Source organism: Vanessa tameamea, chromosome 2 (assembly GCF_037043105.1).
Source record: "Vanessa tameamea isolate UH-Manoa-2023 chromosome 2, ilVanTame1 primary haplotype, whole genome shotgun sequence".
Taxonomy (NCBI): domain Eukaryota; kingdom Metazoa; phylum Arthropoda; class Insecta; order Lepidoptera; family Nymphalidae; genus Vanessa; species Vanessa tameamea.
In genome coordinates, this window is record NC_087310.1 from 5,574,372 (window position 1) to 5,589,209 (window position 14,838).

At 31.7% G+C, this 14,838-nt stretch overlaps 2 protein-coding genes across 7 annotated transcripts in view; both read left to right on the plus strand.

Annotated features, from left to right (window-relative positions):
- Positions 1–117: 117 nt before the first annotated feature.
- Positions 118–14,838, plus strand: part of LOC113401434 (guanine nucleotide exchange factor DBS-like) — a 79,522-nt gene continuing 64,801 nt past the window's right edge. For 4 of the 6 annotated variants that reach the window (XM_026641377.2, XM_026641384.2, XM_026641385.2 and 1 more), the window contains exon 1: positions 127–586. In XM_026641377.2, the coding sequence (XP_026497162.2) occupies positions 415–586 (172 nt within the window). In that variant the 5' untranslated portion in view covers positions 127–414. Of the gene's footprint in view, positions 587–14,838 lie in introns of all 6 variants that reach the window. The other 2 variants (XM_026641382.2, XR_003369134.2) reach the window with 2 other exon arrangements.
- Positions 3,029–6,481, plus strand: LOC113401436 (uncharacterized). The gene is made up of 4 exons (XM_026641388.2): positions 3,029–3,238; positions 3,527–3,807; positions 3,925–4,155; positions 4,413–6,481. Exons 2-4 carry the CDS (start codon positions 3,547–3,549, stop codon positions 5,631–5,633), a joined length of 1,713 nt encoding a protein of 570 aa, XP_026497173.1. The 5' UTR covers positions 3,029–3,238; positions 3,527–3,546; the 3' UTR covers positions 5,634–6,481.

The window sequence follows — 14,838 nt, forward strand, 5'->3', positions numbered from 1 at the left end:
AGCAATACGCTAATAAACTCATTAATAAAAATATTCAGCCATTTTGTACATATTATATTCAAGCTCGCTAGTGGCAACTCCAGTACAACTGCTGTTTACAGCGATCGATAGATGTCGGTGGATGTCTCTTTATTTTCGATGCTGTATATAGCATAACGGTATCCGTAGTAAAATATGCTCGCTGCCCAATAGTTTCTTTGATGCCTGCGGGGTGTCATTTCTTAAGAAAAAAAAATATTGATTCGCGTTCGTACGACAAGGGCCTAATAATGATGAAGAATTGCTATAATAGTACATTTTTACAATATTGTGCGACAAAAAATACTTGTATGAGCAAAATATTTAGAGTTTATTTGTAAAATGTCGTAGTCGGAAAACGGTGTTGTGTTTGTTTTCGGTGTTTCGGTGGTAACGATGGCCAACTCTCCTACGAGTATAGAGACGCAAATAGACAGCTTCTTGGAACAATTCAAGAGAAGTGCTTCGAAAGCTATGGAAGAACGTATGGAGTGGCCTGACGGTCCATCTCCAGGTGCAATCGTTAAATCACGAAGCAGCTGTTTTACACTAGATTCTTCTTCTGGTGGTGAGTACAAATTCTGATTAATTGTGTAAAGAACAAACCAATATATTAAAATTTTATAATATTACTTACCTTATTACAAACATAATATAACAAATTTTAATATTAAACAAGAAATATATTAATCTAAATACATTTTATAATTTAATTGATCACATTACCAATAATAATGTCGATACCGTTACAAATTTTCAGTGAAACTAAATAATCAAATGTCAATACCAAAACTTGCATACATGCATTCATTTTTATACCTTTATTAATTGGGTCTAAAAAACACTGGAAGTCCGCCTAAAATCGTTTTAATAAGTGTAAAAATTGTAATCATAATACGTATGTATGTATTATTTAAACAATAAATGGAATAGTATTAATTTTAAAAAGATAATGTTATGGTTTTATATAATGTCCGGTTATTTACGTCATAACATTTTAAATCATTGTTGTCATTTTTTACTCTTTTATTTTAAATATAATTAAATTTAAAATAAAGAGCGTCTGAATCATTTACTAAAAACGTTAGATATTTAATTATGCAAATTGCAAATCAAATACAACCTACAAATTTTAGTCTTACTGAAAAAAAATATAGTTCACTAGTTTTAAAACTATAATTTCATGATTTTTAAAGCTCATAAAATCCTGCGGCGTTTCCGAAATGCCAACGCTTATTCTTGACGGCAGGTACTAATTGATTTTAATAAAATAAAAACTTTTTAAGTTTTAACAAATAATAACGATAATATTTATTATTATTTTTATCATCAAAACAAAAGACTGGTATGACTGCATCTACTATATCAAAATTGTTCATAATCTTTACTCATCATGTAAGTATAAATATTTGATACATCGTCATGTATCGCAATGTACATAGATAGGTCTAGTTTTGTTTTTCTTATTTGACTCATCATAGAATTTTAACCACCATTAAAAAAAACATTGTTTTTGTTGTTATAAGTATTTTTTCCCCAAAACGAACTTTTATTTCTTTTATCTAACAATGCTCAATATGAAAGATAAAAAAATATTTCTATCTGTTATTAAAAAGAGATGCACGTTCATTTCTTTCTTAATAGGTACATTCTTGTCTATGCAACCCATGATCTCACCTAGGGACGGTTTCGAGTGTGAGTAGCATCATTTCTAAAACAAATGCGTAAATATTCTTAAGGCTGCTGTAGTTTTCTCGTACTTAGAAAATGTCTATAAGTATTTGGTATTCGGTTTGTTCTGAAAGTATACTTTTTACAAATTAATGTATTTTGGAAATAAAATATATTAAAAAAAATGTTGATGCCCATACAACTTGTTTCTATAATTGCTAGATTGATTATTGCGAGACTTATGGTTATAAGAACATTTCTCCCGCACATTTGAAGTAATCCGAAATCCTCTTTATTCCTTACAAGGACATGAAATTCACGCAATTCACGCTCTCCATCTCTCTATTTATTACTATAGACATAGTTTCTATGGTTTTCTTTTTTTTATATATAATCGTTTCGCAGGCCCTTCTGCCGAATAATCTCAATATAAATAACACGTTGTCTTTGAAAATATTATATTCTTAAACGATATCCATTGATACTTTTTACGTTTACTCATCGTGTAAGTAAGTATTGAAGAGGTATTGATTGATGGACGCCGAAGCCAACTACCAGGAAACATGGCGAATATCCCCCCGGTTATTACATAGCATAACATGTATGAAAAATATTGATACCAAACGAACGGATGGGAGTTGAACGTTTCATTTTGTTCCACGCCAGTGCGGACCCTTCCCAGTAGCCTGATAGGTGATACTTTATACAAAAAAAATGTATCTGATATTTTCAAGGACTGATACTAATCATTAAAATGTGTAGGTACTTTTATTTTTTCACATTAAAACATTGCTGTAAATATTTATACATAAATAGACTATGAAATTAAAAAAAAAAATTTTTTATATATGCATCGATTTGCAAAAAAAAATACAAGCAAATAGTTATCACCACGAAAAAAATATGTACAATATATCATCCAGATATAAAAGATTGAAGATACAATCCTAGATGAATCCTCATAAGTGAATTGTTATGACCATGTTTTATTTTAAAGTCGTAGTTAAACCAATATACCTATGTATGTGCTGAGTCAATGTGTATAATTTATACGTTTTACGATTTTGTTTTAATTTATTTGAAATTAAATCTGGTAAATTTAAAACAATTGAATGTATATTAAACTTTAAAATACAGCAATCCAATATTTAAAAGTATCGGCAGAGCTAATTTGATGAAATAATTTTGTTAAATATGTTTTTTTACATAGAAAATATTATTCTATCATGTATTTAAACAGTATTTGAATAAAAAAATATTTAAAAAATGCCGCGCCTTAAAATCAAAAAGTGTCGATACGGAAACATAGACGACAGCGACATACCGCGGTCGCGCACTGTACTAACGACATGTTCTACGGCGTCCTCCGATTTTATTCACGGAAAGTGTATCGCCATATTGCTTCCGTGAATTTTGTGAAATATTTGTAAATTTCTCTTCAATTATGACTATAATATCAAAATGAAGTGAAGTAAAACAATCAATACCAAAGGAGTAATCAGTGGAGTATACTTTAAAGTGTCTAAGTTGTGCAAATAACGCGAAAAAGGTGAGTTTGATTCTTTCTCTGCTATGACTATATGGCCCAATATTCCACGGGAGTTCGATCCGCTATGCGATAATGAAACTTAAAAAACGCGATTAAGGTTAATAATTGCACGGTTTTTGTTATGTTTATTTACATGAATTTGAAAAGTTATCGCGGTTTTCTTGAGAGAATCGTGGGGTTGTAGATTCTTAAAACGATCGGGGCGGGTTTGTCATATCGCTCAATGTCCATTGTACATACACGTATGTAAGTAAGTACATGTGATTTGACGTGAATGTTCGCTTGTAGTGTAGCGCCGAGGAAGAATAATGTCTTTTGAGAAGATGGAAGTGGTGAATCCTGCTGAGAAAGAAGCGAGCGAAGTCCTGCATTCCCTTTTATCGGTAGAACGACGAAGTGTAGACAGCAAAGAGGCTATAATTGTGTCTATACCATCGGACCAGAACGGCGGCGGCGAATACGGCGAGAGTGCACAATGGCACACCCCTGTGATGGGTCAACATTCTGTATTTGAACTTGGTGGTACTCAAAATATGCAACAACACAATTATAATGGACATCAGGAACAGGTATTTTGTGTTTAAATTGTTATTACTCCATGATGTATATCAATATTAATTTCGAAAATATTTAGTTTTTAAACCAACCAAAAACAATTTTAAGATCAATCTGAAATAATTTTTCAGGTTCTCTGGCAAGGACATACTATCCAAGTGGAAAATGGTGATGGTAACTTGCAAGGGATTCCAGGCTCATATAGTATTGAATTTGAGACAAATGTGGAAGGTGCTGACATGGATGTTGAAACAAAGCCCAAAGTTGAAAAAAAAGCCGGCACAAAACGGAAGAAAAAAATGGCTGAGTCAGATAGCGATGAAGAGGTTCTTGACAATAAACTGGAAGATAATCCAACACAGGTGACTGACTATAAGACTTTATTTAAAATATACATTTAGATTGCATAAATTAATTTCCTTATTGAACTGATAATGATTATGTTTCTTGAGTTACATTCTCATGACAAATAAATATGAATAATATACATTGTAAGTTTTTAATGATAATTGCTTTAAATTAAAATGTTTTTATTTTAATAAACATAAAAATATTGTAAATATTTTTTGTCATAAGTCTTAAATATTAATGATAAAATAAAATTTAAATTATATTTCAGGTTAAAGAAAGATTGAAAAGAGGTTGTGATTGTAAAGATAATTGCTATCGAGGGCTGAATCCGGAAGCTGTATATCGCCATCGGTTAAATATTGCAGAACTGACGAAAAGTGAACATGATATGTATTTAATGGGTATCACCATGGCTAGTTTGGCAAATCCAGCTGAAACATCCCGACACAAGGTCAGGAGGAGACTGAGAGCTTGCTACGTGTATCAAGGCAGAAAAGTTTGCTTAGAAGCTTTTTTGTATCTAGAGAATGTTACCCATTATCAGCTCAAACGAATCAGGCAGCATGTCATGACGCATGGAGTGGCTCCAAGGATACACGGAAATGTTGGTAAGAAACCATATAACACATTCACACTTGATATTTACAAACATGCAACAAACTTCTTAAAAGAATATCTTAAACAACATGCAAGTTCTCCTAAAGATGTACAACCTTCAGGAGAAGGTAAAAAAGCTAGTAAGACTGTTATAATACAAGGTGATTCTAGGAAGCACTTGTTTGAAGCGTATAAAGAATATGGGGAAATATTAGAACCAGGAGTAAAACTTATGGGTTACTCAACATTTAGAGCTTTCATGAAAGATCAATTTCCTCATGTTAAATTTGCAACAAAGAAACAGGAAATTCCTAAAGACATGGTTCCATTCCGTAGTGGTAAGTGTATGTCATATGACAAAAACAAGGACCCTATCAGAATACAACAAGAAAAGGAGAAAGCAGAAGCTAAAAAAGCAGCTATCGAGCAAAAGAAAAAGGAAGAGCATGAAAGGGAACAACAGGCACAACAACAAGCTCAACAACAACAACAACAGCAGCAACAACAGGTTCAACAGCAACAGCAGCAACAACAACAACAGCAAGTTCAACAAGTTCAAGTGCAACAGCATCAACAGATGCAGAACCAAGGACCTCATGTTGTTATACATCAACAACAGCCACAACAGCAGCAACAAATGCAGCAGCAAATGCTGGTCCCGCAAGTGAGTCAACACCAACAAGTGCTGACGCAACAGGTTGGTGGAGTACAGCAAGTATCACAGCAACATTGTGTTCAACCACTTGGTGTGTCCGAAGATAGCGGACAACCAGTTGAAATGGCTCAGCAAGTGATCCCTCTAGCTGTAGTGCAACAACCGCAACAGGCATATATTGTTACTCCCGTCTCACACTTCCAAACAAGAGTCCAAGGAGCCTGGTATAGACATTGACAAGAAAACACACTATCCTCTGTCAATGTATCCACAAAATGTGAGGAACAGAGAGTGGGTATAAACATGTTTACGTAACATGAGATCTCGTTATGACTGAACTGTTTACATAGATATCCCACTAAAACTATGATTGACTATGTAATTATTTGAAGCCATTTGTAACTTTGGCAATAAGTTTGCAAAGATACTTAGGTAACACCTTTTCAGTATTGGTTTATAAACTGATTTAACAACTATTAATAAGTATAAATTTAATCATATTTACACAATATTATTAGCATTAGCTATGTAGTTTATTTTTATGATAATGTAGAAGAATGGGCAGTTAAAATTATTTTTATGTTATTATTTTAAATATTGGATATTTTAATTATAGTGTATATTTTTAGGAAGTAAATATCTTTAAATTCTTTTACATATATTGAACCTACTGAGAAATCTGCCTGTTCATCTTTATTATACATAAGAATGTGTGCTCTCCGATTGCGTTGTAGAAATCTAGGTTAATAAAACTGTATTGATGTATTGTTTTATACATTTTATTTTTTTTCTATCTAATTATTTGCTCATCACAAAATTACATGTATTTTAATTTTAAAAAAAGCAGTGCCTTCATATTATGACGTGGACTTGTAATTCCTTGATATGATTGGTGTTTAATTGTTTCATGTAGAAGAGTAGAAAGTATTATAGTGTTCTCAAAGTTTTCATGGCGTTCAATGGAATCATGTCTATATTTTGTACTTTTAATACATATCAAGTTAAAAATGTCATACATGAGATAGTATTCAAGGAATGGTGTATTGAAGGGTATGAGTGAAATAAATAGATTCTTATACACTGCAGTTTTAGTGTTTGCAGCTTTAGGCTAAGGTGATAGAGTGAAAACTAGACTTGTTACACAAAACATTCAATCAATGTCATTGATCAGCCTCTGGTTGCAGATCCTATTGTTTACAAAGCAAAATGATAATTTTTCACTGACATTTATGAATTACATTCAGATAAATTCTGTTTTTTTTTTATATAATTTTTCTTGACTTGTATTTAACCTAGTAGTAAATGTTTATCATTGTAGGTAATGGTCAAAAAAGAGAGTTTTTGTTTTTTGACAGTTTAGTCACTCATTTTTAAGTCAAATCATGATCTTTTATACTTAAAAAACACTGCTTAATGAAATTAAAAGACATTCTTGAGAGGAATGTAAAACACTTGCGTTGTATCTTAAACATGATTTTAAGTTTTGTACATTCAAATAATAAGGTGAGTTAAATATATAAGACTGCTCTACCTAAATTAAAACAAAGGTTTATTTGAAATAGATGTGTGTAATGAATTGTGTCGTTTGTTAAAGTTAAATGATGAATAGTTGTAATGAGGAAGGACCACAATGCAATAATTATTCTACCTTGTGTGATTATTGATGGGTCATTACTGAATATGTCTAAATCATTATATTTATTATATATAGAATTTGAGCCATTGGCAGTATTTCATAGCTTAGCCTCGTGAGTCTTGTAACAATCTGCTAAACACTATATACCGAGAGCTGGCAGCTGCTTTGACTAACGTGTATGAGCCAATTAATGAGTATATGTGATTTAAGTGTAGAAAAATAAGAAATCATACTTTAAATAATATTTTCCCTACAACTCATCTTTCTACTGCCTTGTTGGTCTAGTGGTATTCCGAGGTTTCTAATCCACTGTCATACCGGATTTTGTGTTTGCCGTCCCAATGGACTGTGCGAGAGAAAACAGTGCGTTTTCGCAAATGCTTAAGCCTTTAGTCCTTAAGGTATTATTTAAGGATGCCATAGCCGAAATTTTGTGACAAGTGTATACATGTTTTCATTTATATTTACTCCTGCTATCAACTAAGGCGGGTCGGACGGGTAAATTTTACTGAGAGCATCATCTGTTATTTTTATCATAAATCTAGATATTTGAACACCGTACAAACACCTTTTAACAAACTATAAGTCATTTTTGATTAAAATAATAAATAAAATAGATGCTTATATCGGAACCGCGCCATTCCTGCTAATAAAAACTTGTATGTCATCAAGTACTTCATGTTAGTTTCAAGTGGTCGCCAACTCTCGTGCTATTGTTATTATCCGTGGCATAAAAGCAGAAATTATCTTTATCCTTATAATTTTAGTCCCTAATATATTTGAGAAGTAAATGAATTGTAATCGATTTACCTTTAAGACTTAATATATTATACCACGATAGAAATGCTGTGGCTGCTATATGCAGGATGATTGTGGCAATTTCAATCTTTGAGGAATTCGTAAGAATTCTTACGACAAAAACTATTTGGGCATTTCAATGAAGTTATTTTCATATCATATACATTATTAAAATATTTTATTATCATGGATTAAAATATGAAAATCTCACTGTATTTTAAGTTAAGATAAATATAATTTTTTTAGATCCGTAAGTGTGTAATCGATATAATTACTATAGACAGTACAGAATTGTGCCTAGAACGTATGCTTACCGTGTATTTTATAGTGCAATGGCCGAGAGAGGTTAATAAATAAATTAGTAACAAGGATCCATAAAATATATATATCATATTGTATAACTAAAAAGATTTAGCTGCAGCGTAAAAACTTAGTATACAAAAAAAAAAACACATTTTTACATAAAAATACAGGTTGTATTACCATTACATTAAAATCAAATTCGTAACTTGCAATAAGATTGTGTACCTGTAACTTTATAAAACGGCAAATATTTATTAATCTCCCTTGTCTATTCGTAAGGTTCGAAGCAAGAACTATCAAAGAATTACTTTATAATTAAAAATGACAAGACTAATTTCTTAAAATAAATCTATAAATTCGTTTCAAGAATTGAAATTTTTATAACAATTATGTTATATAAATTGAAGGGTTTATGTGCTTATTTTGTCATTTTTGTCAGACTATTTGTTTTTCCCCCACTTATTTTGTCTAATTGTGTCAATATTATACATTGGTTATTGTTTTATACACCATCGACAACTTAAAGTTATCTTTTCATATTTAGGAATGTAAACAGATTTATCACTTAATTTTTCTGAAAGGGCTATATTATATGTATGATTTAAACTCAAATTTTATCATTTTTAATAATTCTTAAGCTTGCTTCGAATCGTAGTGGTTGCTCTTAGCGTGATGTTTGGCATTTGCTCCCAAATTTTTAAAAGTAGGAAGACATGATGTGATAGAAAATAAACTTTTTTACGCTACTCTTTCTTTCATTAAATAAAATTGATCTATCGCCACATGTGGGCTTATAATAATATAGCCTACGTGACATAGAATAAAATTTCAAGACAATCAATTATAATTTCACAAAAAAAGATAAGATAATAAATAAAATAAAAACAGTGTTGTCTATGTATTTACATTAGCGGATTCCAGGTCGACAAAGGTCTGATCTGGATCGCACCCACGCCATCCTATGCAGTGCGGAGTTACAACCGGAGATTGTCTGTCGGGGGTGTATGTTCGTCGCACTCGTGCTGTTCGTCTCATTGCTCCGACCACTTCACTTAGTAATTCATTAAATTCTCCGCGTCAACCATTTGTAAACAAAAGTCATTGTTTCGTCCCCAATCGGGCAGTTTGACGATGGCTACTTGCCTTTGTGGGCGCGTTCGGTGTCATCTCTTCACTCGCTGACCTCGGTGACAGACGATATGAAGTTTTGGAAGTGCAACACTAAACGTGCACGAAGTTCTCTGTCTAATCGTAAGTTATTTAAACAAACCGATTTTTATGAAAATTTGTAATATATTTACCTTTTTTAACTGGGCGAAATTGTCCTAAATTTTTGAGGAAACATTTCGAAGTTGTCTTTATTTCAATTAATAAATAAAGACATGTGTTTTTGTATGTACAAGATTATCATAAATTTATTATTTTGTTTTTTTTTTTTTTGTATATGTATGTATACATGCGAACATTACATTATATAGCATTTTCTCTTCAGTTCGGGGTAAAACAATGTCGTTCCAAACAATTTTCTGTTTTTTTCCAAACAATTCTTTGTTTTAAAATTAAGTCCTAATAAGGAATTCAGTTCTTGTTAAACTGTTTACAATATTTTTTAAACCAATCTTACTCTAATATGCTCAAATACAGATTTGATGGATCAGGATTAAACATCGGAAACAATATTTACTCGTATTGCTTACTGACCCTCTTATGTATGTAGTATAATTTGGAGTCAAGTAACTTCATCATCAATCAGTTGTTGAACGCTATATACTTTTAAATAACTTATTAGTCCAGATGTCCTCAGATGTCATGTTATGTAGTTAACAAAGTTTAATAACGGATTGCACGCCACTTGTTTCTTAATTATAATAGCTTTAGATCGCCATCGTTTAACTACTACAATGAGCTTAAAATATAAGAAAAACAAGACTCGTTTGTTTATTAGTATTTTTAATTAGAACATATTTTAAATTATAAATTTTACGTCTGGGGAGATCTCAATCGTTAATTACACTGGAACCATCGACGATGATTCGACAATTGTAAATAAAACTCAAGGCCGAATGAAATAATTCAACTTGTACTCGATCTGGTCAATATAATTAGTTATCGTCCTAAAATTTATTTATTAGTTGTGTACAACGTAACCAATGTTTTAAAAAGCTCTGGTGCTTATTGTAAATAACAAGGTAATAATTAAAACTACCGTTTGTAGTCGAACTTCGACCATTTATTAATTTAATTATTTTTGTAAGATATCTTTAGGACGCCTTTATTTTATCCATCACATGAACTGCATGATTTTTCTTTAATTATTATTAAAATTTAAGAAAAATAAACTGATATGTCATTATGTTTATATTCATTTGAAATAGAGGAAAGACCTTGTATTACTCAAAATTTATTGTGTGGAGGTCCGAATCAAGGCGTAGGCTGCCAATGAGGCACGCGGCTAGCCTGATTGCTATTCGAGCCGCAGTCCGCCGGCTTTTGTTTGCTGTCCGCATTGTCATGTCTTTCCTCCGGTTCCGACTTTTACTGAATACCATCGTGGCTAACATTGTAATTTTAATCTTTCATTCTTGGAATAAGAGTGCCATCGTGTCGATTTAATTGGAAGTTACTGGAAATTCTAGAGAGCACTGATAAATTTATGAAAATTGTGCGGATAGATTTTATTTCTTATATATATAATATATATATAATATCTAAACAATACTTTATTTAAACCAAATTTAATGCGAAGTTTTCGATACCAAGGAACGTCAATTGTTTTTGTCTGAAAGTGTAACATGGGGTCAGTGTTAGTTTCATAACCTTAGGTTTCTGTCGCATAAGATTTTACTAGTGGTAATTTACACTTTAAAAATCGTTCTCAAAGAACTATGGTAATCACTAAGTAATGTATGAGGCTTTATAAAGCCACAATATATATTTCAAACACGAATTGGTAGGTAGCTCAAATTGTATGGTGAAAACAATAGCATAGTTATGAATAACTGAATATAAATAATTTAATATGACAACGTATCTCGACAAATGCTGTTATGATTGACGCGAATCGACAGACTCGAAGCTTTGTCTATCTCTAATATATACTATTAGTACCTGACAATCTTTGAGGTGTGTAATATAAGTGAATAAGATAAACACTCGTGACTGATTCAGTTTATTCTCTGAATTAACATAAAGAGAATTATTTTTGTTTCGAAATGTAACAATAATTAGTCGGGTATCCGAATCCGATACACATTTTTCCATGTTAGAGAGACATTGTGAAGATAAATTTTCATAGATAATTATAAAAATAGTTACTTTCAGAAAGGAATATTTACACATCATAATGCTACACCTTTTTTAGAGAATAACTACTCGTTCAAAGAAAATAGGAATATTTTAGCACTGTTTTTAGTTAAATGAGGCGGTAGATGTTCTTTCATTGATTTACGTCGATTTACGAGCAATATTCACTTCCTAGATGCAAGCTAAGTAGGTGGATATGTCTGCGCTCATCGGTTGTTATAAATAGAGCGGTTACAGTACAGTAGGAAGAACACAGGCGTTAAAACAAACACTATGTCAAAAATACAATAAAGTTTAAAACTGGTTTGTTTAAATTTAGCCTACTTTGCTTAAGGTGAAATGCAATTAAAAAGTTATTTATGTGCCCATTTTATGCATACAATGGAAAAAACATATTAATCAATACTGCCCTAATTTTAAAATTCATGAAAATAGAAGTAACAAAGAATTTATTTACAATAGCCGACTGGAAAACACAAGAAAGTTTTTATATCGAAATTGATTGAAATGTAACTCGAGGTTGGTCCCTGTCATATCCTTTCTTATAATGTTGTTGCTTAGCAACGTTATTATTGTTATGTCATTAAAAATGTATTAAATTACAAGGGTTGGAAGGAGTTAAATGTTTCTTCGACGACATTATAATTCAAGGTTCTTCAGGAGAATTATTACAACGATTACATCAAGTACTACAAAGGCTGAAGGATAATAATCTCAGGGTGAATAAAGAGAAATGCAATTTTTTTAAGCAGTGTCTCGTATTTAGGACACATAATTGATAAGGACGGGTTACATAAGAGTAAAGAAAAAGTAAAAGCAATTACAAGTACAGAACGTCCTTCTAATGTAAATTAATTGAGAACTTTCATTGGCATGACGAATTATTACAATAACTTTATACCAAATTTAGCTACTATTTCTAATCCATTAAATGAATTACTTAAGAAGGGAGTTCCATTTTATTGGTCACGTTCGTGTGAAGAATCCTTTAAGAAAATTAAAGAAGAAATCATAAACGAAAGATGTTTGATCCATTTTGATAAGAACAAACCGTTAGTGCTAGCTACCGACGCACCTAAAGGCTTGGGCGCAGTTTTATCACATAGACTACCAGATGGAACAGAGAGACCTATAGCTTTTGCATCAAGGACTTTATCATCAAGTGAAAGAAATTAAAGTCAGATTGACAAGGAAGCTACAGCTATATTCTGGGGATTAAAAAAGTTTTTTCATTACTGCTACGGTCGAAAATTTATTTTAGTTACGGATCACAAACCTCTCAACAATTTTCCATCCACATAAAACCTTGCCTACAATGAGTACTATGAGATTATTTCAATATGCTCACTTTTTGTCTGGGTTTGATTACGAAATTGAATACACAAGTTCAGAAAGACATTCAAATGCTGATTATTTATCTAGATTTCCCGTCGAACAGAGCAATAAGAGTAAAAGAGACCAACACAGTATATATCAATTACAACAGATAAGTACTTTACAAATTAGCATAGATAAAATTAAATCTGAAACAATTCATAACGAAGAATTACAACCGATATTACAAGCACTACAAACAGGTAAACCCCTAAGAAATTTTTGCTACAATGATAATGAACAATAATGCAAGATGGCTGCATACTTAAAGGTACACGAGTATTTATTCCAAAAGGTTTGCGAGATATTGTGTTAAACGAATTACATACTGGACATGTTGGTATAGTTAAAATGAAATTGTTGGCTCGAAGTTTTGTTTATTGGAGAAATATCGATAAAGATATAGAAAATAAAGTTAAATCGTGTAGATCATGCAGATTACAATTAAACAAACCTACAATACACCATTGGGAAGAATCGACAGAACCATGGCAGCGAATACATATTGATTTTGCTGGACCAATTTGTGGACATTACCTATTTATCATCGTCGATTCATATACTAAATGGGTTGAAATAATTTCTACGAAAACTATTACAAGTTCATGGTGCATACAAAAATTAAAAGATCTTTTCTCAACTTTTGGAGCTCCTAACATTTTAGTATCTGACAATGGCCGGCAATTTACATCACATGAATTCAAAAACTTTCTTACTGAGCAAAGAGTGTTACATAGGACTTCAGCCCCTTATCATCCGGCTACTAATGGGTAAGCTGAACGATTTGTTCAAACAATAAAAAGAAGATTAAAACCTATGGAACAGGAACGAGGAACCTTAATAGATAAAATAATTACAGTCAAGTGTTGTTTGCGACGAACCCCAGGGTTTGGCAGAAATATAAGGACATATTTATATACAATGTTTGAAAGAGATACAAATGATAGAGTACAATTAAAAGAAAACATAATTTTAAATAAACAATTTAAAGAGGGGGACAGAGTACAAGTTCGAGTATACGCTAAAATAAAAAGTGGATTTTCGGAACAATTCAAAAACGACTAGGAAAATTACACTATCAAATAGTCACAGATGAAAAAGAGATAATACGTCGACATGTAGACCAAATGCTTTCAGCACTTTTAATACCACGTTCAATTGCGGCGGAGGGTTGTCATATCCTTTCTTATAATGTTGTTCCTTAGCAACGTTAATATTGTTATGTCATTAAAAATGTATTAAATAAAAATGCATGATATGAAATTACCAATTATTATTTATTTAATAAGAACATATTAGTCCCATTTAGATTTTAACAAATCTTTAAGGGTATATACGGTATTCGTCATTGTTTTGAAGGCATGCTCATATTTAATACTAGCTTACTCGTGTACTTCGCACGGGTAGGTTAACGCTCTACATACAACTATTCTATATCGTTACACGTGTTACTATATTGGTTTACGTGGCGCACGCTAGTAAAATTTCCTGTTGGCATGATGTTTTTCACTGCTAGGCAAAGGCCTTTCTCTCTTTTGAGGAGAAGTTTTAGAGTTTATTCCACCTCGCTGATCCAATGCAGGTTGGTGGACATACGTTGAATATTCTCAACCTCCACGTGCATGATGTTTTCCCTCACCACCGAGTACGAGATGGATTATAAATACAAATTCAGAACATTAATAAAATTCAGTGATACTTGCTCCCAGTAATAACTCAGCATCTTCGGTTAAGATTCACGTCTTGTAACCACTATAACATCACAGCTTTTTTACTTCTATTGGTAAAAAGCGAATGAAAACGCTTAACAGACAGACGTTACAAAAAAGGGTTGAAGAAAAGTTTATAATGTATAAAATGATTGTTATTTAAACATTAACAATATCCGATCAATACTGATATGTTAGATGATTTTTTATTATCCGTACCTACTTTATCATCTTTAAATAATCGATCTTTACTCAGGTATATGAATCTTCATATGTTTTTATTTATCATTTTGTTTGCATAACAAATAACTGCCACACG

Excerpts from the sequence above, each read along its gene's own strand:
- LOC113401436 (XM_026641388.2), top strand. The coding sequence starts at position 3,547 with ATGTCTTTTGAGAAGATGGAAGTGGTGAATCCTGCTGAGAAAGAAGCG. Across the intron at positions 3,808-3,924 it reads ATAATGGACATCAGGAACAG|GTTCTCTGGCAAGGACATAC; the intron begins GTATTTTGTGTT and ends ATAATTTTTCAG. Across the intron at positions 4,156-4,412 it reads TGGAAGATAATCCAACACAG|GTTAAAGAAAGATTGAAAAG; the intron begins GTGACTGACTAT and ends ATTATATTTCAG.